Source organism: Malaya genurostris, chromosome 1 (genome assembly GCF_030247185.1).
Source record: "Malaya genurostris strain Urasoe2022 chromosome 1, Malgen_1.1, whole genome shotgun sequence".
Classification (NCBI taxonomy): domain Eukaryota; kingdom Metazoa; phylum Arthropoda; class Insecta; order Diptera; family Culicidae; genus Malaya; species Malaya genurostris.
Genome location: NC_080570.1, coordinates 166,071,608 through 166,094,635, shown reverse-complemented (window position 1 = coordinate 166,094,635; position 23,028 = coordinate 166,071,608). Strand labels below are relative to the sequence as shown.

The following is a 23,028-nucleotide window of genomic DNA, read 5'->3' as shown; positions in this document are numbered from 1 at the left end:
TGCAAACCAAAAGCATAACAGAGAGTATTTATTGAGATGTAACAAAATGCTAAGATACATATTTTCTCTGTTTTGGTTTGTCGACCACGTTTTCATCCATAGCACTTGCGCAATGTGTATCATAACTTCAAAACTGCTCTGGATGCTGAATTTTAATATGACTAAAATCTGCACACGAGATGAACTTTTGTTGGGGTTGATTCACTCACTGGAGCTCATTTCTACAAAAAAAAACACTATTTGGTAAGTTAGCAATCCAGAATCAGACTCAAACATTCAGTGAGAATTTGAGTACCAATACGATAGGGCGTAAATCCTTCTTTGTGACAAACGTGCATTATTGAAATTCAAAGTTAGTTTTAGGTAAACCAGGATAGTATCCATAACTTCACGTTGAACTATTTCAAATCAGTTTTATTGAGAGATAGTAATTTTTTTATTGGTTCGAGCAATATGTGAAATTATTTTGAACATATTATTTTAGGTTAGAAAAAAAAACATCTTTCCAATAGTTATGCAATATAATTTTTTAAAGAATTCAGGAAGACTTGACAATATACTTATCTGGTGATAGCTTTATTCATTCTCCGTGCGGGGATATATGATTTATTTCCAGTTTTTCATTAACATTAGTTTGTTCGATACTAGAAAGTGAAAGTGAATCAATACTCAGTCATATTTATGTAACATATTAAAGAGCTTTATCCTACGTATATTTTTTCTCTTGTGCTCAGACCAAGCCCAAATACATACATGTATAGATAATAGCACAATAATACACGTGGACATAGAGCTATTATTATATTCATTCATAAGTTGCAGGAAGCTAAAAGTATTTAGACATTACTCTTGTATAGTGCAAAAATACAATGAATTATGCTCATTGGCAGCTAATACTAGATACAGATACCATTTTCCTGCTACGTGTATGAAATTGTGTTATATTATAAATTTTATTGCCCATTTAATTTGATTGGTTGTTCCTGTTATAATTAATGTTCGAGTGAGATAAATCAACTAGAAATTTTATTATATCCTGAAATAAATATTTGTATGTTGTGCGTGTGTGTGTTTTGTGTGTGTGTTTGTGTGTGTAATGCGATGAATTTGTTTATTTATTTATGTGGAAGCGTGTGTGCGTAACTGGGAAGAACTGTCTATTTGCAGAAATTTTCGCGTTCACTTGCACGTGAGTAAACTAATGAGTCTTTAAATGAAATGAACATAAGGAATCACGATGAATGGACATAAATGTAGTTTATTAATTAGATTTATGTATCTCAAGCCTACAACAAGAGCCAATCCTTTGCTTGTTTCAGGAGTTTTAAAAAATTACTGTTTCGCTAGTTTATATATATATAAAGCTTGCAAAAAAATTTGTGAACAAATTTCACGATTGGTGAAACTCGATTAATTTATAGAACCCAATTGTCGGATTGTAGATTTCAATATATGTTTGACAGATGAAACATAAAATATCAAATGCTGATGAAACTAAGTCATGGTTATGCAAATCCTGGTATTCTAACTTACTCCGATTTTTCAGTTCTACTCCGAAAGGCTTGAGTTATATCGATGTCTCAGAATTGGCAAGATCGATTTTTACAATGTTTAAATTCTGTTCATGTGTACCATTCAGTTGTTTTAGGTATATCTGCAGCACCGGTTGTTGAATGCGGATAGTTTCAAAATTTCTATTGTATATGGCCACCATGTTTTCATTTTACAGTTTCGAAAGCCCCGGAAATAGTAACCAAAATATTTCTAAATAGGAATCGCATGAAGTAGATTATAGTAAAAGGCATCATTATACAAAACGGTGGACTATTATACTATTTCATTCAGATTTCAAGCAAATTTAAATCACAATGCACTTACCAGAATTGGTTATTAAATATATTAGATCAAACATTGAAATCATGATACATTTCGATCTTACAATTCATAGATACTGTTTGGCTCTTTTTCCGAGAAATAACTAGTTCTTCAATAACAAATAAAATTATTTATATTGTAGTTCTTTCCGCAGATGCAGATTTTTAATAGCACCCACAAATAGCACAAAGCAAACTGTTGAACTAGATTACATGTGGAAAAGACTGATCGAGAAATGATAAAAATGCCGCTAACAGCAAGTGAAACATTGAGGGCTTGGTTACTTTCTGCTTTAGTTGTACACAGTGCAGTGGCCGGAAATCCAGATGCCAAAAGATTATACGATGATCTACTCAGTAATTACAACAAGTTAGTACGTCCTGTAGTAAACACTTCAGACGTTTTACGAGTATGCATTAAACTGAAATTATCACAACTTATCGACGTGGTAGGTAACAACTTAATTATTATGTATAAGAAAGACTTTTTTCAAATGTTATATTTCCAGTATGAATATATAAAGTTTTGCGCCGAAAGTTAATTTTCCTCAATTATCCATTATTAAAAAAATTAAAACAGCATCATTTTTTCCAGAACCTCAAAAACCAAATAATGACCACTAATCTTTGGGTAGAACAAGTAAGTGTTTCTTTTATTTATCTTTTATTCAAGACAAAACTGTTTAATTTGTATTCCTATGTTTCGGCCATTCTATTATAGAACGGCTATGCAATCTGCATAGTGATTCATAGTGATCGATATCTGAATGTAAACCCTGAAGGTCAATTATCACATACCAATAAACTCGGTTCGTCGAGATCGCGAAATGTTTGTGTGTGTATGAATGTATGTGACAAACATGTGAACTTTTTAACTTTCTCGAAGATGGCTGAACTGATTTTCACAAGCTTATATTTATATGAAATCTATAGCACTCAATTGATTTTCATCCGGATCCATTTTCTGATTTCTAGATTACAAAGTGAAATGTGCTAAACAGTGATGCACTTAACTTATTCGAGGAAGACTGAACCGATTTTCATTTGAATTAAAGGTTTGACGATCCCAAAGTAAGCTTTTTTTTGTAGCAGCTATTTTAGCAGCTAGCCTTTCAAGCAGCCCGTCTGGGTTCGATCCCCAACCCCGCACATAAAATCAGAAAGTTTTTCTGACTTGAAGAGGCGAATGACCTCAAGGTTTAAACCTCTATAATTGAAAAAAAAAGATCACACGGTCTTAATGACAAACTAAGTGCGTCAGTGGCCCCATCATGACACATGTGAGAATTTTCCCAACTGGTTGTATGTTCCAAATAAACTTAAAAATGATAATAGAATCCAATTTGAGTTACCTGTCTGTTCTCACGTTAAATGATATTGTAATATTTGCACTATTGGGATTTTCTTCGATATGGTGTACTTCATACACGGCTGCTGAGTTGCTGTTTTCTGGCTCTTACTTTTCGTATTTGCTAAAATGTGGTATCAGATGATGGGTTTCATGAAAATGATCAGTTTGGCTCGAGATCAAATTGATGTTATTTTTACAATTCTCTTCTTGTTGTTGTTGTTCTTCTCTTCGTGCGTAACCCAATCACAATCGACAACATATATGCAATGATAAATGACGCGTGTGCTTCGTTAGGTAGTTGTTGAGCTTGAATCGGAATCCATCTAGGAATCGTATTGAACTTTATCTCAAATTTCGGACGATTTAAATGAGTTCAATTAGGTTTCGACTCATATTTCCGGAAAACTGAACGTGAATTGGGACCTTACGACATTACGTTGGATTGATATTAAATTGACCGAGTGTTGAAAATAGCATCATTTTGAACGTTCTTATTTAGTATCAAACAATCGCGTCATTTTTATGGTTACACTACTCATACCTGGCTCAAATTCTAAATGAAGATATTTCAAGGGAATACACACTAAGAAAAAATCGTGTAAATTTACGTCTTTATAAATGCACATAAAGGAGCGTCATTTACTTAAATTTACTATTTAAAGCATGTATAAATAAGTCATATCTATTACTTCACGATTAATTAAGCTGAAGTTTACATCGATACAGACACAAACATTATTTTCACATGTTAATAGATATAATACTAAATCATCATCGAGGAAATTCCGGCATGTTTGAATTTACGTCAAGGGTAAATTTCATTTTTTCTAAGAGTGTACCTAAAGGTAATCAAAACAATTTTTCCTCGCCGGGGACGGGTATAGCGTGATGGGTAAGTCGATGCCCTTTCACGCAGCCCACTTGGGTTCGATTCCCATCCCCGCACATAGGGTCAGAAAATTTATCTGGCCCGAAGAGGCGAATGACCTTAAGGTTAAAACCTCTATAATCGAAACAAAAAAAAAAATTTTTTCCTCGCCCCTCATACTTCTACGGATACAGATCAAAAATATGAACTACCATATCTTGTAAACAATCTAAAAATATACTATATCAATTTATTATTTATTTATTATTATTTATTACAGTGTATCAATTTTTAACTACTATACTTTCAGTCCTGGTACGACTACAAACTGCGTTGGGAACCGAAAGAGTATGGAGGTGTACAAATGTTACATGTGCCATCAGATCATATTTGGCGTCCGGATATAGTGTTGTACAATAAGTGAGTTTATTAAATTTAGCATTTTTTGCCATGTTTTATAAATCATGCAACAAACAATATCTAATAATATGCCTTGTACTGTATCAACATATAGTCTCTACGACTTGGGGATATTTTATTCTAATATCATTCCTCGTAGTTTCATTCTATGTCTTCATTGAAGCTGTAAACATTGAAATTTTGTTATCAATAATTTTAACTCTATTCGATATTCGATATGTTTTATTGGATTACGAATTAGATCACATAAAACACGGTTTGATTTATACAAACATTCAGTTTTAATCTGATGTACTATTTTTTCGATGTTCGACACCAAAAAGGAATATGTTGAGGAAAAAGGTTTGTTCAAAATCATTCATTGAATTAAAATTCAACTGGAATTTACACGGCAACTTTAATTATGGACAATTTATTTTTCGATTTCATCTATCAGTTAAATGTTTTAGTTTATAGTTTCACTTTAAGTAGTTCTGTTTGTCATGTCGCTAAAATAATAATTAAAATGCATTCTAAACATGATTCTAAAAATCAATTTAATTCCATGCTTAAACTCTTGCGCCAAATCTCCCCTTTCTATGCATTAAATTGTTTAATGGTAATCACCAGTGCGGACGGTAATTTCGAAGTGACACTAGCTACAAAAGCCACAATATATTCGGAAGGTTTAGTTGAGTGGAAACCTCCTGCCATATACAAATCATCATGTGAAATTGACGTAGAGTATTTTCCATTTGATGAACAAACATGCGTATTGAAATTTGGAAGTTGGACATATGATGGTTTTAAGGTAGGTTTTTGGAGATTTGCAGCCCTTCTTCACTTGGATTCTTTATGAAAAGAATTTTGCTTTGCAGAGCATATTTTAGTCCAAAAATTTGTGTTATATTTTCTATTCCATTCGTAAAACATACCAACTTTATCGATTTTTTTTTTTGTATCCAGAAACTCAGACATGCCACGAAGTGGTTACCCATGTAAATAGTAGTCCACATAGTCATTTTGTATAGTCAAGTAAATAATGTTCATAATCAATCGAAAAGCTTTAGCATAACGCACAACTACAAAAATAGATCTGCATTATATTTCTAATATACCCCTAATGTATTGTTGGGCCACTCGTTACTATTCCAGCATAATTATTTTAGTTCCTGAAAAATTAAGTTTTAGTTCCGATCGTCTGTAAAATCGAGCAATCAAAAAAAATCATTAAGTCCCACTGTGGTCTTAGTGGGAGGTAGATGTTCTCTTTCATACATTCAACTACATTTCGATTGCAAATAAAACACAAAACAATGGAATAGTATAAAGTATCGTTTTCTAACAAAAGTTTTCTTTGCTTAGGTATTGTTAACTGAAACATGTACATAATGGGTAGGGGGAGATTTTTGCCAAACATCTAATACTAATTTATTTAACATAAATCTGCACGTAATTTCTTATTTAAAATAATAACAATCATAAATGTATATAGTAAAACAAAATATTTACAACTGTTTTCATTTTCTTTATTCATGTGCTTCTGATAGTATGATTTATTCATTTGGAATTAACCATAAAACGCAGCTGATTACTGATATTCAAATTGAACTTTGTCGAGTTGTTTCGATATTACCAATATCGTACGAGCTGTAACATTTATAATCGCCATATAAAAGTACTTTCAATGTACCCAAGAAACAAATTCTATAGAAAAAGAAATACATTAATCTGTGAAATGCTCTTTAGATCTTATGAATGCGTCAGGCTTCAATTTTCATTGATATAACTTTTCAAAAAAGCGAGAGCAACATCTGTGATCAATGGCAGGCCTTCTATACTATAGACAGTCATATATGATATATATATATATATATATATATATATATATATATATATATATATATATATATATATATATATATATATATATATATATATATATATATATATATATATAACTAATTTAGTAGAAGGATGTAAAAATGCGAATTAACAGCAACACGCGTTTTCTTAGGGGAACTTCTATTTTTCAGGCCGCAACTGCAAATCGCTCGCCAAATAATGGCCTTCTTCACGAGCTTGTCCAAAAAATACGAGCTTGAATCTTCCCGGAACATGCCCACGTTCAGTCGCAGTGTAAAACTTTTGACCAGGGAAGCTGCTTAAAACCGTCTTTGACGTATGTTCTGTCATCAATAAAAGTGCTACCCTTTTATTTCGTCAAACCATGATCGTACAAGAGCTTTATGCACTTTTTGGCCACGGAATTCTGCTTCATGTGTCGGTTCGGATGTATTTTAGCCAATCGGGCCACTCCGGATATTCCAGGTGTTTGAGTACAATATTTTTTATTTTTTAAATGCAAATGCAAATGTCGTCGACAATTTATTCCCACCAATCTAGATTTACAGATCTAGATTTACAGATAAATGCGTTGATTTTATATTGGTCTCATATATTGTCTATGTTATGAATTTTTAGACTGTAGCGCTAGAAATTTTAACAGGAACTTTTTGCGTATACACTAATATTAGTATAAATGGCATTTGCCGTGCACATCAGGGATGCCAGGTTAAATTTTCAAGCAGGTTTTAAAAAGTTTGTGCAATCAAGTTGATGCAGTGGCAGTGGAAAAATTATCGCATTTTATCGAGCATAAAGTAAAAGTTGAATGCTTTAAATAAGTACAATTCAGGTATAAATCTGCATAATTTGCATCACTAGTTTTCATATACTGGACTTATTTGTATGTGTGTACCGCAAGAGTCTAATCTCAAATATAATATTTGGATCAATTTTATCACTTTTCGTTAGGAACACTTACTACCCTTTTATTTTGTGAGTATGGCTATTATCATATCTCTTTTTTTGCAAGGTGAAATGCATTTACGCACGGAGTGTGGCACTCAACACGGCACTACTAAACTACTACTGGAAGCCACTGAAACACTTTGTACCAATGTTAGGTATTACTTCGGGGTTATGATCATCTCTGAGCTCCTAGAAATGTGCTATTGATTTTTTCGGAAAAAAACATCACCAATCATGCAGACAATTTTTTTTTTCTCAAAACGCTTCTTTCACGAGCTAGGTCTAGCAATTATGAGAAACCCCTAAAATATTAGAATTAAAAGATTCATTGGTTTTTAGAGTTATTGTGCACACTCCAAAAACACGTTTGCATTAGAGGCCGCACGATCTTCAGTCTTCCTCATATAACGATAAATTTTTTTCATAAACATAACAAAACAGGTACTATTCGATGCTTTTTAATTCATTGATATGAACTCACTTTCACACTTCCTAGGGTAATCAAAAAATTAGGCATCTTTTCTCGAGACGGAAGGTGTGTAATTCCTTTAGTAGTATTCTAATGCTTGATATCAGTCAGACTAATATCTTCATCTCGTACTGTTCCAGAAATATGGGACATTCATATCACAAACAATTTGAGATCATATTACCATATTCGGATGCCAGTGGTTAAACTAGCCAAAAACACGAGAAATATTCAATTTTTCTGCGAAAAATGTATACTTCATCCACTGGTGGAACGGAATAGAAATTTAGGGTAGAAAAGATAGAAACGATTGAAAACTAATTGCATACAAGAAGCCCTAGAAAAGTAGCATTACATACATTTTACAAAATCTCTCGTAAATTGATAAGTCGAGAAATTACGCAACATTTTGAGTAGTGAAGAGAGTAAATTTTTATTATTTGGCGCAAATGACTTGTGACAATTCATATCACAATACACCATGAAAACGTATTTCAATTTTTTTTCTGGAAGACCCACTTTTTTCTTTCTTCTGTGAGAAACACTTCTAAAATTGCTCTGATCTTTATTGATCAGTGCCACATTTGTGATGAACTGGTTACTCATACACACTTTAACTCATGTCATATTTAAATAACATTCAGAATTTCAAATAGGCTTTTATAAATCAAATGAGTCATAGAGTGAAATGGATCTCACATATGATGCAATGAAAATGTTTTGGAAAATCAGCGGACATCGATGCAGCAAAAGATAATTTGAATCATTACGTAATTGAAGCTACGAATATATCAGTCCCCAAAGCTCCATTGACAACAAGTTACAATTTTCGAGTGAAGCTTAAATGTTTTCAATGACAAATTAGCAGGGCTTGGAAATTGAAGCAACGAATATTAACAAAAGAGTTTCACCCTCTGTGCTATTCACACACATTCGTATGTCGGATAAAATTCACAGCGCAACCCAAGCAAGGAGAGATGCTTTGTTCGTTCATCAGTTCATGAAAATGTGCGCTAGCTGATGACTATGTTTCATGAGGTTAGCATTTGATGAATGGTTCTCACATTAAAGATTCCTATGAGAAAACTAGATTTATAAATTTTAGTTCCGATGAATATTATTTTAAAGAACATATTTTCCAGTGTTTCTAGGATATATACACAGTGTAAACTCCCAAGAAACAAATTGATCGTTTTGAAAATGGACTTAAATGCAAAATTTATGTTATACAATATTTGAAGTATTTCTGAAGTGTGATCAAATTTGGTCTTGAGGTGCAAACATTATGTTCAAAAATGATTTATGTAAACTTACACTGAAAAAACACCGTAAACATTACCTGTGTGACATTGTTTCGCGTCTTGTAGCACGCCGTGAAGCAAAGTTCTTCATTCTCGTATAGTTCTAACGAGAGCAAACCCTTCATTTCATTGCATTGCCATGGATTGCTTAGTGTGCTAACTAAGACTGAGAGCACAGGCAATTAACCAAGCAAGGTAACTGGTCTGCTCAGTAGCACATATTCTCATGCATCCAATTTCTCTCTAATATATGTCTCTTATTTAGTAATATAAATAAAAGTGTTCACAGCGGATTATTTTTTTTTCTTGCTTCGTTCATTTGAGGATTCACAATACAAGCACTGCAAAATAGAGAATTTCATGAAATGAGTCAAAATATTAAATTATTTATCTTTCCCCACAATTCCACACCCTCTATTCCTTAAGCAATTTGTAATTTAAATTTCCGAGAATGGTTGGTGTAATCTTCTATTGCAGTGTATACGATGGTTTGAGGAACACCTAACGCGAAACATTTAAAAATGTGTAAAGGTACGAAAAACTAAAGATATACGATAGAAATGATATAATTTATTGGCGTTTTATACCAGCTTCCATTAAGACTTATAAAGACATTTTCTACATTCGACATTGCCACCAGTAGATTTGGAACATCAATGTAATGGAGCAAGCATTTTATGGTAACATGATGAACACAAAGATGCATTATTCCATTATTTCTTAATACACTCGTTCCACCCTAAAAATATTCCTTCAAACTGATAGGTTGATACATATTATTATAGAGTTATGAACATGGCTCGTACTTGTTTTGTTTACTTCTAGTGAACAAAATCTATGCTGAAATAACGTTTCGTTCTATTTGGGCGGTATTTCGTGCTTTTCGCGAAACCTATTTGTCATTGGTCTCGTTGTGTTCTTCGCTGTATCTAGGAAACGTCTCCACAACCGCTCTTCGTTAGCCACTCTAGGCACGAATCCTTTGTAAATCACTCTCCACTTAATCGATCCACCTTGCTCGCTGTGCTTCTCTTTCTATTGTACCTACCGGATCAGATTCAAGAACCATTTCCACTGTGGTGTCGTCCGGCATCCTAATGACATGTCCAGCCCATCGCAGTAGTCCAACTTTTGCTACATGTATGACTTGTCATTTATGAACTACATATTATAACAAATTAACATTGAACACATTTTTTTGTTTTATCTTTCAGTAAATTTAAAATATCGTTTTATTTGCATTCATCTAAATATAACCGGCCTCGTTATCCTATTTTCATTATTTAGATGCGTAATTCCGCAGATTGCACCATGGTCAAAGTTCAAGGTGCCTCACTTTATTGATAAGAAATTTAATCAAAATAATTGTTCAAAAACAAAAAGTAAATATGACAAAAAACATAAAATCTTCCACGTTGACGAATAAGCAAGTAGTAGTTTTTGAAAAATTATTAAATTTCAGACACTTCATAGACTACCCTTATCCACACTAAGGTTTGTTGCTTTCGTTAGATATTCCAGTGTTTCGGTGGTTAGCTCAATCAATTAGACAAGACTCAATACATGTATTATGAAATGAATAAAAATATTTCAATATAAAAAAATACTCTTTTAAATATTAGAATTTATTATTCCCCTGGTGAACGAACGAAAATGTTAAAGCCAGGGTAAAACAAACGATAGAAACAAAGAATTTATTTTTCTTCACGCTAAAGCGACAAATTAGTCATATAAAATACTGCCTACAGATAGTGCCACAGTGTAATGATTTACTGTAATTTTGTTTGAATTCGTTTCTAAACTGTTTCCAATCGTTTATAATACGATTGAAAAGACTTTGTTCTGAAGTCTTGATGTATTTCATGTCATATACGATTGCGTCATTCAGCCAATTTTGAATGGTTGACTATTTGTTTTCTGAGTTTTGTATCTTTCAAATCAAATATTTATATTATCTGTGAACATTACACAGTATTTTATCAATCTTGAATTATGACTTACAATTTACTTTTAGTTCTGCTTTTTGTGGATTTTCATTATTTTCTGCGTTCTTTCTTTTCACAGTGCTGATGGTCATTATGAAGTAACATTAATGACTAAAGCAACAGTATATAATACTGGTCTGGTAATTTGGCAACCACCCGCAGTGTACAAATCGTCGTGTTCAATCGATGTTGAATATTTTCCATATGATGTACAAACGTGTGTCTTAAAGCTAGGAAGCTGGACCTATGACGGGTTTAAGGTGCAAGAATTGTTATTATATACTAAGCCAGCATATTTGTTATGATTTAAATGAACCTGCAACTTAGATGATACGTAATAAATTTGTTATTTGAATGGCGTGCATAACGACAATGTTCATAAAACGATATTAAAATTTAACTATCGTTATGGTTCGTGACATGTTAGAAAAGTATTAGCCCACTATTCATCTACTGAGAGTATTGCAAAGCATTCTTTATTTCTTTTTAGGTTATTTTGAGTTATCAGTGGTATTTTTGGAATAGTAATGGCATTGCTGTTTGTGTCAGTATAAACATAAAACCATTGCTACATGAATAATAAGCGCATCTTTCCCGTTTCTGAAAACCAAAGTGTACGTCGTTTTCGAATAGATGATTGATTGAATATCTATATTTTTGTTCTCTTTTTGTTGTTGGCATTTTCATATGAAGTAGTTGTACGTTGTAAGTGAAAAATCAAAATGCATCCAAAATATAGTCAATAGGGTCATACACTGCAGTATCATTGCATTTTAAAATAAGCTTTTTATAATATGTTTCGGTATATCGTTATTGAACGATTAGAGCTTATGCAATGCAAATTATATATCAATTTTCAAACTGTAAGTTCGCTTTATATCGCCTTTCCATCGACTTTTATTAGTATTTATCTTAGTATATGAAGTCATCCGAGAATTATCATTAGTGAAATACACGTTCGAAAATGGTCGTGCACAAATAATATAATGTTAAGCCCACTATAGTCATGTTCCTTACATTACCCTACAAAATTTAAACTATTAAACAAGGTTCTGCTAGCTCTTTCTTAACCATTGGATCAAATGATAAAGTGACAATCGGAGCATAAAAATATCCTTCACTTGTATTCTAAATTCTGTATGTCAAGTTGTAGTACTTCTTAAAAACAAAGCTACAATAACATAATAATAATTGTAATGGTAATAATAATATTTACAATAACAACAAAAGAGAACGACATATTAATATTATAATAATAACCATTCGTAGACCATCGAGCCAGCATCAAAATAATTCGATTATAGCTAGACCAATATCGCTACACCATGTACGCTATTCTTTATATTGATTTAAGAGTAATCAGTAGTTGAGTAGTTCAAGCTTCAATACTGATTTTATAATGAAAGCAAATGTTTAGTATGTACAATAGAGTGGGACATGGTTATATGGGAAAAAGACGAAAAGGTTTATTTTCTCGCTCCACCAAACGTTTCCTGTTCCTTTTGGGCCCCATAAGCATCATGCAAAATTTTAGCTCGATCGCAGAAACTATATTTTCGCGCCCGAGGTTTAAAGTTTGTATGGGATTTAGTATGGTGAAATTCACTTTTTACAAAAAAAAAATCGGCTAAAGATCGACCTTTGAACTATAAAAATCAGTGCATATGTTATTTTCGTAGGAAATTTAACGAGGAAGAAAACTTTAGAAAACCGCAAAACAATCCGACGTTTGTAGAAAATGTTATTGAAGGAAAACCAGCACAAAGTATAAACAATGGCTCATTCCGTAATATATCTAGCACCACTGGTCCTAGTGAAAGTAATATGATGTGACTTCCTTTTAATGTGCTATAACGGTTGGTCTGAGTTGTTTGGTTTCTTCACAATACTTACTCAGCAGAGAATGAAGATTATTTTTAAGTGACAAACCATGCTCCAAACTTTACTGTAAAGACACAAAAAAGTCATGTAAATTATGTTTTCGTTTGCATAAAATAGTACCGTTTATATGTTCTAAACTTTAAGAGATAGAGAGTTTATATCTTCCGCAAAGTTATTGGATTTAAGTTTATCTAAAATATTGTAGAAGATTCCAAAAACCTATTTATTCAAATTAAAAAGTTAGAATTTTTTGTGTCTTTACAGTGAGTTTTGGAACCTAGCTTGTCATTCAAAAAAAATTATCATAATAAGATGAGAAACTTTTGTGAAGACATCAAACAACTCAAATCAATCATTATGGAATAATAAAAGAAAGCAAAATCATATTACCACCACTAGCAGCAGTGGTGCTAGATGTATTAAAGAATGAGCCACTGTTCGGACCTTGTGCCGGTTTTTCTTTAATAACATTTTCTACAAACGTCGGATTGTTTTGCGGTTTTCTAAAGTTTTCTTCCTCGTTAAATTTCCTACGAAAATAATACATGCACTGATTTTTAGAGTGCATAGGTTGATCTCCAGCCGATTTTTTTGTAAAAAGTGGATTTCCCCAACAGGAACAGGAAAAGTTTGGTGGAGCTGAAATCAATATTTTCTCCCACCCTAATGTACAACTACAAATCAAGATAATAAAAGAAAGAATCATGAAGGGATTCGATCAAATTTTAGGTTTAGTTGCAGAATCATTACCTGAATAATTTTGAAGTTTGAATTAATTATAAGATGTATAAGAAATACACTGTGTGTTTGTGCATAGAAATGTAATACATTTCGGGCACAACATGAAAAGTTTAGATCAGACAGTCGATCTATTATTTTTATTCGATCTAGTGAACTATCTGTGAAAGAATTTTCTTCAACGGATTAAGCTATTCGTTTAAAAAAATCGTCAACACTTTGCCAATATGTAGAAAATGAAACATTTCAAACACCTTTTCTCTATAGAGGTTTCAATGCACGGTGAAAAATGAACGGGGACCCTTGTAAAAAATTGGTGGCCAATATATTTCCTGATAAAAAACAAATGCAAGAGCGATTCACACGTGGCATCAGGCGACTATCACCGGCATGGAACGGTTACGGAAAAACAACATTAATTGTAAGCAATTCATATGAAGGGACACAACGTCAAGTTCACGGAAGATTTTGACGTCGGTTACGTGAGCAATGTTCGATTAAAAAATTATTAAATTAATCTTGATGTCGACCGAAATTGATTGATTGTCTGAATCACGTTTAATGCAGGTGTTTCCTGATTAAATCGAACCAATCTCATTTGCATTTGTGGTTGTAAGTGAGCTGTCAATATCAATATATATATATATAGGGTGTATGTGTGTGTTTGCTGTAGTGATATTCCTTCTGTATGAAAAATTGAAAGTATTGAACTTAAATGTTATACTTCAGGGGTGTGGATCTCCCAATTTGGGTAAATTATTGTTCAAAAATTTTACGACATTTCTACAATATACTTTGTACGGATTGTGAACAAAGTATTAAATAAAAGATAGTGCATAGCGCATAAGCGACAATGCAACTTTTCGTAATTTTGAATTAAATTCTTTGTTCTAATTATGTGCATGAAAATAAATGCAAAATTACAATAGATTCTTGTGCTCTCATTTCCTGAGGATTGTAGCATTTTATGCATATGTACTCATTGATAACTTATAAGAACAATACACAAAAACAGTATTCTAACAAAAACAACATAGTAATCCATCGTACGACTGTGATAGTTTGTTTTACTTTGTTTGCTATGACATAAGTCACCATGAAACAGTTTAGTAGTTCATAATACGTTGGTTAGTTAGAAAAACCAGACTGGAAAATAACCGATGAAACGAAACATGCAAAATACTAAAGATAAATAATAGTATCACGATTGAACTAAGTACAATGGAATGGCTATATGACTAATAGCGGGGGAAGACGGGACATCAGGGAGACAACAACATCGTTGCAACAAGTCGTTACATCAAATGTTCAACAAAAAATAATAGTGCAATAATGAATGCGATCTAATTGACTTATGCAACATATCTAGAAATGAAAAATTTTTCATGTGAAACCACATAATTTTTATTGTGAACCAAGATCACTGGTTTGAAATAAAAAAAAGTATGGGTATTTTTGTTACAAACTGGTGGAGCCGCTACAACAAAATTGATTTACTTGAAGAGATACCGCACTCTCAAGGTAGCTTTTAGAAAGAAGAGAAACTCTTTTTTATTTTGATATGCTCATGATATTCAGAAATATGACATCGGATGACAGAAGAAGTTATTTAAGCGAGAAACTTTTTGTAGATTTATTTCGCCACGAGGACGAATGAAAGTCTACGAAAAGTAATACATGCCTGTTTGAATAGTGTTGACTATAAAAAATTCTTATGGTTTGTCGTATTTTAATAATACGTTTATTCATTATTATTTTTGGTCTTGTAGTTAATAAGACAGAGGCCTCGTTGCATGTATGGAAATATCTGCAGAGAATGAAAAAATAGTACATGCGTTAAATTTTTACTTAAGTTATATCGCTTCTACATGAGTAAGCATACTCTCGCTAATTTATGTATTGTTCACTTTGAGAAAAAAATTATGTATGAGTTTGCAAATGTCTTTGTAGTTTGAATGAAATAATAATACTGGTTTTCTGCATCAATACGTTTATCTGCTGGTGCTTACAATTTCGTGATTTTTTTAGTATTCCAGTCTCTATTGCATGAATTTTCTGAACTGTCACTTTATATAATCAATTTACCGCAATTTCTTAGAAAATTGAAAACAAACCTAAACATGTTATTTTAATTTTCTTCTACATAGGTTGAATTGAATGTCGATTTTCTCATCGATTTATTTTGATTCTTTCACAAAGATTACACCACCATTAAATTTCAGAATTATTTTTATATACACTGGTACATTATCATAATATCAATATATTACATCTAATTTACAATGAGTTTTAATTACGCTTATTACACTGTTTGCTGTGTACGTAAAATAAAATCGCTATGACGAAATGCAACGGGACTTCTTTTTATACGTATTCCTTCGGCAAATAAATATACTATCAGTTACGCCTAAGTAATAATTGATAATGTCCATGGAAGATATAATGTTATATTATAATTATTACTATTCGAAAATCTTGTATTGTCATTATTCTGCAATTTTGTATTATAATCAATTTCATTATGTTTTTCTCATTGTTCTATCAAAAGATCAAATATTTTGATCCCGTGATGATGAGACACGAGTTAACCATAGATAGTGGATAAGTTCACACAGAGCTCGATTCCGCACATCTTTAAATATGATCGAAAGTTTCTCAGAAGCTAAATACAAATCACTTGAATACTTGAATAGTGGAATTAAATGAAATCATAATGATAATAATATTAAACAATATGAATTAAAACTGAAACATAATAAGAAAACCAAAAGTGTATTCACACCTAATCTGCAACTCCCCTATTACGACAAACATTGCTGTAAATCCAGTGCCATACTTACCGAACTAACTCCTCAATCCGAATGTAATAAAAATGTAAATGTTTGAATAAGTGATATCTAGATATGTAACATGAGACAATTAAGTTGTGCCGCAAAAAAAACTACAATGAACAAGAAAATTGAATTGAAGTATTGATAATATTTATACGATAATAGCCTTACGATTTTGGAAAAAAATTTTAGGTTTATTTAAGCCTATTATTTAAAAGTACTTCAGCAACGTGATTTTAATCAGGTAATTTTTGCATTGACAATAATGATGTTGGGGCCCAACGAAGCGCGACCATCATGAGTTGAAGTCGGGGCTGAATAAACGACACGGGGACAGGTATAGCATGAAAATATCATTGCATTTAGCATAATTTTACATAACTTGCTTTCTCAAATATAATTTGTAATTAATTGTGCAATCACATAATTGGTTTTTGGATGTCGTTCGTTGAATAATATGCTGGTTAATGCTGACCCAATAGCACAGTGTAGATGGATGCAAGAATGTTGTACAAAATCGAATCAGTTGTTCTCCATATAAAGTATTTTCGAAAAATGTATGGCCATTCTCTATGTTATCATTTATTATTTTTTTTTAGTTTCTAAAGTTAGACTTAAATGTAGTTTTCCAAGACACTTTAACTAAGGTTTTTGTTGTTGTCCCATACGCATCCTTTTCAATTATCCGCACTCAGCAAATGCGACTGCCCACAAATTAATCTTTACGTTAACATCAACTATACGTTTAAGTAAATTTCAACAACGAAATGCTCATCACTAATATCCACTATTAGTCCAGTTTAATGTTAAATTACTAGATCTTTTTTAAATCAAGATGCATTTCAACTATGTAGGACATGCAAATTTTCTTGTAATAATAAATGTTCTATTAAAGCTATTCGAATTACGGAAAACAATTTTTATTTTCTAAGTGATACTTGCTTATCATGGACATTATCTATTATTAATATGGGTGTTACATACTATAAAAATAATTTAAATGCTATTTATAGTACATCCTCATAACTACCTCCCACTTCGATAACATAATTCTGTATTTAAATTTTTTTCAACAAACATTTAATTTTGTTCGTTTTCTAAAATATTACATAATTGATGTTATATGCATTGAATTTTTGGCTCATTCTATTGGCAACTCTTTTTCACATTACTAAATTTTGCACATAATAAATCTTTTTTTTTTGTTATGTTTTCGCGAATATTGCATGCTCTCTCACATAATAAAACATAGTTCAATTTTGTGCAGCCAAGTACTACGAATTTAATTTTGTATTTAAATAGGTTGATTTAAGGCATATGGATGAGCAATCTGGGAGTAACATTGTAGATGTTGGTGTTGATTTGTCGGAGTTCTATATGTCGGTGGAATGGGACATTCTTGAAGTACCGGCAGTACGGTGAGTATAATTAAAAAAAATCCTGGTTACCATACCTTAAAAGCCACGAACATCATGCGTGCCCGGAAAATCTATCTATTTTTTTTATTTAAATTTCGATTGTTTGAAGTAGGTTACATGTGCGTCGACATCTTATAATAAATTGTTTTGTTTCAGAAATGAAAAATTTTACACGTGTTGCGATGAACCATATCTAGATATTACATTCAACATAACAATGAGACGGAAAACACTCTTCTATACAGTGAACATTATTATACCGTGTATGGGTATATCGTTTCTGACAGTGTTGACGTTTTACTTACCATCTGATAGTGGAGAGAAGGTCCTACCATGCTTCACGTGTTGTAAATTTGTCTTAACATGTTACTTTTTCGTTACAGGTCACTTTATCAATTTCAATATTGATTAGTCTTCATGTGTTCTTCCTTTTGGTAGTTGAAATCATCCCTCCAACATCTTTGGTGGTACCTTTATTAGGAAAATATTTGATTTTTGCCATGATTCTTGTTTCTATTAGGTAAGTTACTAATAATTCAATTAAAATTATCAAGTGTGTAATTTGATAACTAATCCTCTTAAGGGCATATTCAGTAGTGTTCTAGTTCTAGATGCATAATTTATGTCAGTTTTAAAATTTAAATATTGATTTTATAACAAAATAAACTGGCAGCCCCAGCAGCGTTTCATCTGTGTTTCAAATATAGAATATAGAACGGCAGCGTATGCTAGTTTTAAATTTGACAGTAGAACTGTTCGAATAAATAAAACTAAAACGGCTTGCTGGGGATATGTTTGTTTCAGTTTCAGTTATGTTATAAACCATCAATATGCACTTCCGGTGGAGCTCTCAACATGTAAGCATTTTGCTTCGCACTAGTGCGATGAAATTTTGTGTATTTCTCGCGATTTTTTGCGTTACTATCGTCGGGAGTCACTGTAAAACCATTCATAATCGAACACATAACCTAACGGGTGAGATAGATTTCTATAGGTCCCAGCCCTGTCAAGTTGACACACCAGCAAACAAAAAAAAAACATCAATATGAATCTGGCAGCTGCTGAATTTGCTCTTAGCTGCTGAATTTGCTCTAACGCTCAAGGGAAATAGTTTTTCCTTCTATTAAAATCGTTATCGATTGTTCAATTATTATTAAATGGATGTTAAAACTGAATGTTAAAACAAACTTGTTTCCAAGGCGGCAATTTTTTTAACGGTTACGCGTCGGGTTCGAGTTTGGAAGAAAATTTATTCTCTGGTTCAAGTCCAGTCGGGTACGGTTTCCAGAAATTGTTTACTCTACTGCATAGCAATGAGAGCGACTCTAATCCAAGGAAGATGATAACAACGACACTCAGCTTCAACCTATGTTAAAATGGCACATTAAGCTTAAGGTCCTACTTTCAATTTCAGGCAAACATCAATTGTTGAAAACACGCATAAGCAGTTTCCTCCGCTACTGCTTGATAAATCTTCAAGAAAAAAAACATCATTTCGTTTAGAAAATTGTTCCAAATAAACTAATACTTCTCTTTTGAATTTCCGCTCAACGACTGCGAAGAAAACTGCTTTTGCGTTTTGTAACAATGGTCGTTTTTCTTTTATTGTAAATGGCCCCTATAGGACAAATGAGCCTGAATAAAAATTAAGAAAACAAAAAAACTTTTATATTTCAGCTTATAAACCGTGTGTATAGGGTCAATATAGCAAATACACTTAATCAGCGCCAAATACACTAACTATTTATGAGCAACTAAAATGACGCAATATTTAAACTACTTTAAATTTCGCATACACATCAATTCGCCTCAATAATAGCGTATATTTCCTCGGTTTCAGTATATGTGTCACCGTAGTTGTATTGAACGTTCATTTTCGATCTCCTCAAACTCATCGTATGGCGCCTTGGGTGAAAACATTCTTTATAGGTAAGCTATACATTTATATTAAATCAGTATAAATTTTTTCCTTGATATATTTGAAATATTCGAATTTAATGTAGCGTTTACACTTCTGCTGGCTGCCAGCATGCTGGTGTCAGTGTACTGCCCTCTTAGGAAAAAAACGTTCAACGGTGGTCCTTCGTTGGTCCAATACGTTCAATCATTGGACCACCGTTGAACGTTTTTTCCTAATAGGGCAGTACACTGACACCAGCATGCTGGTAGCCAGCAGAAGTGTAAACTGGCCATAAAAGACCTACATTGCGCTGTCAATATGACGACACTGATTCAAAAAAGTTGTTTCAAAGAAACTCATAGCTCAATATGAAATCATTCCATTACCTGATACTCATGAATAACACTAGAAGTATGCAATTCGTATGTTCATCTTCATTTTCAGACTTTCTTCCACGCTTCCTCTTCATGAAACGCCCAACCTACATTGAGAATCATAGGTATACGATATGACTCATATCAATAGTAGCACTATTAGTTGTTCAGAAGCATTGCGTTTATTTTATTTCTTACTTACTAAATTGAATGAATTTTGATCATCACATTTTAAATTTAACGGCTTTTTCTATCTTTACATGGCTTTTGTAGAAAGTTGTTATCCAAAGATCCACATGCTTGCTTTTATCCTTATTATTCAACAAGCACATTAAACCGCATAGCTCGTTTTGACAATAGGACATCATCAAAAGATGATCTATCTCCATCAAGGTATTTATACACTGGATTAATCATTGTTTTGTTTTTCTCTTTTCTCGATTAATCTTTTCTCACTTGTTCTTGTTCATTATTTAAATACTTTCCGATTAATTCTATCAAATATATCATCGCTTCAAATGGTACTATTGATAGAAGTAATTTTCAATTACATAGTCTGTCAGGCACGGGACCATTCGGAGGAAGTTGTCAGATACACGGACCATTGCAAGTAGCGCATTCTGAATCAGAAGATATGTCTCTGTCGACAGCAGCTGACACAGCAGTTCCGTCCGGGATCAAAAGTCCAGTGTTTAAGCAACCTCCATTTTCACACTCTAGCTGTCCTATCGAGGTTCACAGGAGCTGTTTTTGTGTACGATTCATTGCAGAACATACAAAAATGTTGGAGGATTCAACAAAGGTACATAATAATTAAAACTTACGAAAACCTCAACCCAGAAGCAATACAATATATTTTTATTAAGCGTTTGTTATATTTTAGTTAGCAAGGACTATGACATTATGGTGAAACGAGCATGAACATAAAATCTTATTCGAATGCAATTGAAATAATAAAATATATAAACTAGTTACTAGAAGATTCGCATACGGTTTGAATTGGAGTAATAAAATGGGGAATGTGAATTTGTGTACACCAATTCTGTAGAATTCTGAGTACAGTGAAAATTTCAACTGTTGATATTGGACATGGACACATGTTGGATAAACGAAAAAACAGATTTATCGAAAATGTTGGAGAGTGAAACGGATTTTCAAATAGTGCTTGATGAATCATTAAAAAAATTATTGGGGGACGGGTATAGCATGATTGGTCAGTCGATGCCTTTCACCACCCTGTCAGCTTGGAGCGAAATCAATCTTCAGTTCAGCAACGCCATCGCACGGCAACACATTCAACATATCATGTCAATTGTATGGGTGCGCAGCCCTTCTATTTTGGCGCGCACGAATTTGACATTTCTTTCCCCTACTTATATGTATGAGATTCGATGCGGACTCACCTGAGGGCGACATGCTCGCAAAAAAGGATGTTGCCAATGATTTGTTCGGGAAATGTGAGAGCTGGGTATCTTGTTAATATGATGTCTTTGCTTTCACGCAACTCATCTGAGCTCGATACTTAACCCCCGGTCAGAAAATTTTTCTGGTCCCGAAGAGGCGAATGACCTTAAGGTTAAAACCTCCACAACCCAAACAAAAAAAATATCATCGAATCACAGTTGCTACCGATGATTCTATAACGATCACCTATTGATCAGATCGTTTTGTGTTCAATTGATAAATGATCACCACACCATAGGGACCGTGTTCGGAAGACAAAGTATCGATACAAAGTTATGTGCGTGTTTTGGTGATGGTTTTCTCTCATTGCACTCTCTTTCAGTGTGATTATCGAGAACGAATTTCAAAAACGGATAGTCCACGTCGTACCAATCCATGGCGAGCTTGGCGCTTCGTCCATACCGAAGAAATAAAAATGTTCCATTGGGGACGGGCATAGCGTGATGCCTTTCACGCAGCCCACTTGGGTTCTTTTTTATAATTTATTTATACCCGGTTTTAACCTAATTATGGTCGTTCGCCGGGTTGGACCTGGGTTCTATTCCCAGCTCCGCACATAGGGAGAGAAAGTTTTTCTGGCACGAAGAGGCAAATGATCCTAAGGTTAAAGCCTCTATAATTGAAACAAAAAAATGGTTCCGTCGTGATGGGAATTGACTCCAATCTGTCCAAGTATCGATACTAACGATGATGCGATATCGATACCAAAAATACCCCATTCTTGAAAAAAAGTACCGATACCTCAAATTATCGACTCGGTATCGAACATTCCTACTTGACAGAATAGTTTAGTTCCAAATGCATATTTTCTAGCATGATATAATAAGTAACGATGCCTAAAATGCATACTTCAACATTCTTGTATATTCCATACAGAGAACACCTACTACACAATACCGAGACCAGAATAAGTTCGCAAGTTTAAATCTACAGTTAACTTTTGATAATGTTGCTTTCTATTTTCTTTTCTGTTAGGTCAAAGAGGACTGGAAATACGTTGCCATGGTGCTGGATCGTCTGTTTCTATGGATATTCACTTTAGCTGTTTTAGCTGGCACTGCTGGAATAATTCTACAGGCTCCAACATTATACGATGATCGGATACCGATTGACAAAACGTTCGACGAACTAGCAACAACGACAATTGTTCGTTGCCCTCCACAGTAGCAATATAAGTTTTGATAAAAAGTGTTTATCTATTGTTTACACGCATTGTTAAATTAATTAATTATAATTTAAGAAAAATGAGAATCCATTCCATTTTTACATACGTTACTGATTGGGAATAATATGGCTGTATAGGTATTTATCATTGAGTTAACAATTTGCAATATAGGGTAACGGTACCACCATTCATCTCA

General features: G+C 33.0%; 1 protein-coding gene across 11 annotated transcripts; it reads left to right on the top strand.

The window, feature by feature from the left end:
- The first annotated feature begins 237 nt into the window (after window positions 1-237).
- On the top strand, window positions 238-23,028 carry LOC131426695 (acetylcholine receptor subunit alpha-like). Of its 11 annotated transcripts, none has more exons than XM_058589615.1 (13): window positions 238-363; window positions 2,018-2,323; window positions 2,470-2,514; window positions 4,404-4,513; window positions 11,141-11,321; window positions 17,814-17,929; window positions 18,086-18,254; window positions 18,313-18,449; window positions 19,770-19,858; window positions 20,274-20,328; window positions 20,477-20,596; window positions 20,759-21,005; window positions 22,643-23,028. In XM_058589615.1, exons 2-13 carry the CDS (start codon window positions 2,111-2,113, stop codon window positions 22,832-22,834), a joined length of 1,674 nt encoding a protein of 557 aa, XP_058445598.1. In that variant the 5' UTR covers window positions 238-363; window positions 2,018-2,110; the 3' UTR covers window positions 22,835-23,028. The 11 variants fall into 11 exon arrangements, with proteins under 11 accessions (XP_058445598.1, XP_058445592.1, XP_058445597.1 ...); XM_058589609.1 differs by having other exon boundaries at window positions 20,738-21,005; XM_058589614.1 differs by lacking the exon at window positions 11,141-11,321 and adding an exon at window positions 5,123-5,303.

What these genes read in the sequence shown, in the direction of transcription:
- LOC131426695 (XM_058589609.1), top strand. Translation starts at nt 2,111, where the DNA reads ATGATAAAAATGCCGCTAACAGCAAGTGAAACATTGAGGGCTTGGTTA. An exon ending in GGTGAAAACATTCTTTATAG is followed by an intron (nt 19,859 to 20,273) that starts GTAAGCTATACA and finishes CTTCATTTTCAG; the next exon opens with ACTTTCTTCCACGCTTCCTC. An exon ending in ACCTACATTGAGAATCATAG is followed by an intron (nt 20,329 to 20,476) that starts GTATACGATATG and finishes TGGCTTTTGTAG; the next exon opens with AAAGTTGTTATCCAAAGATC.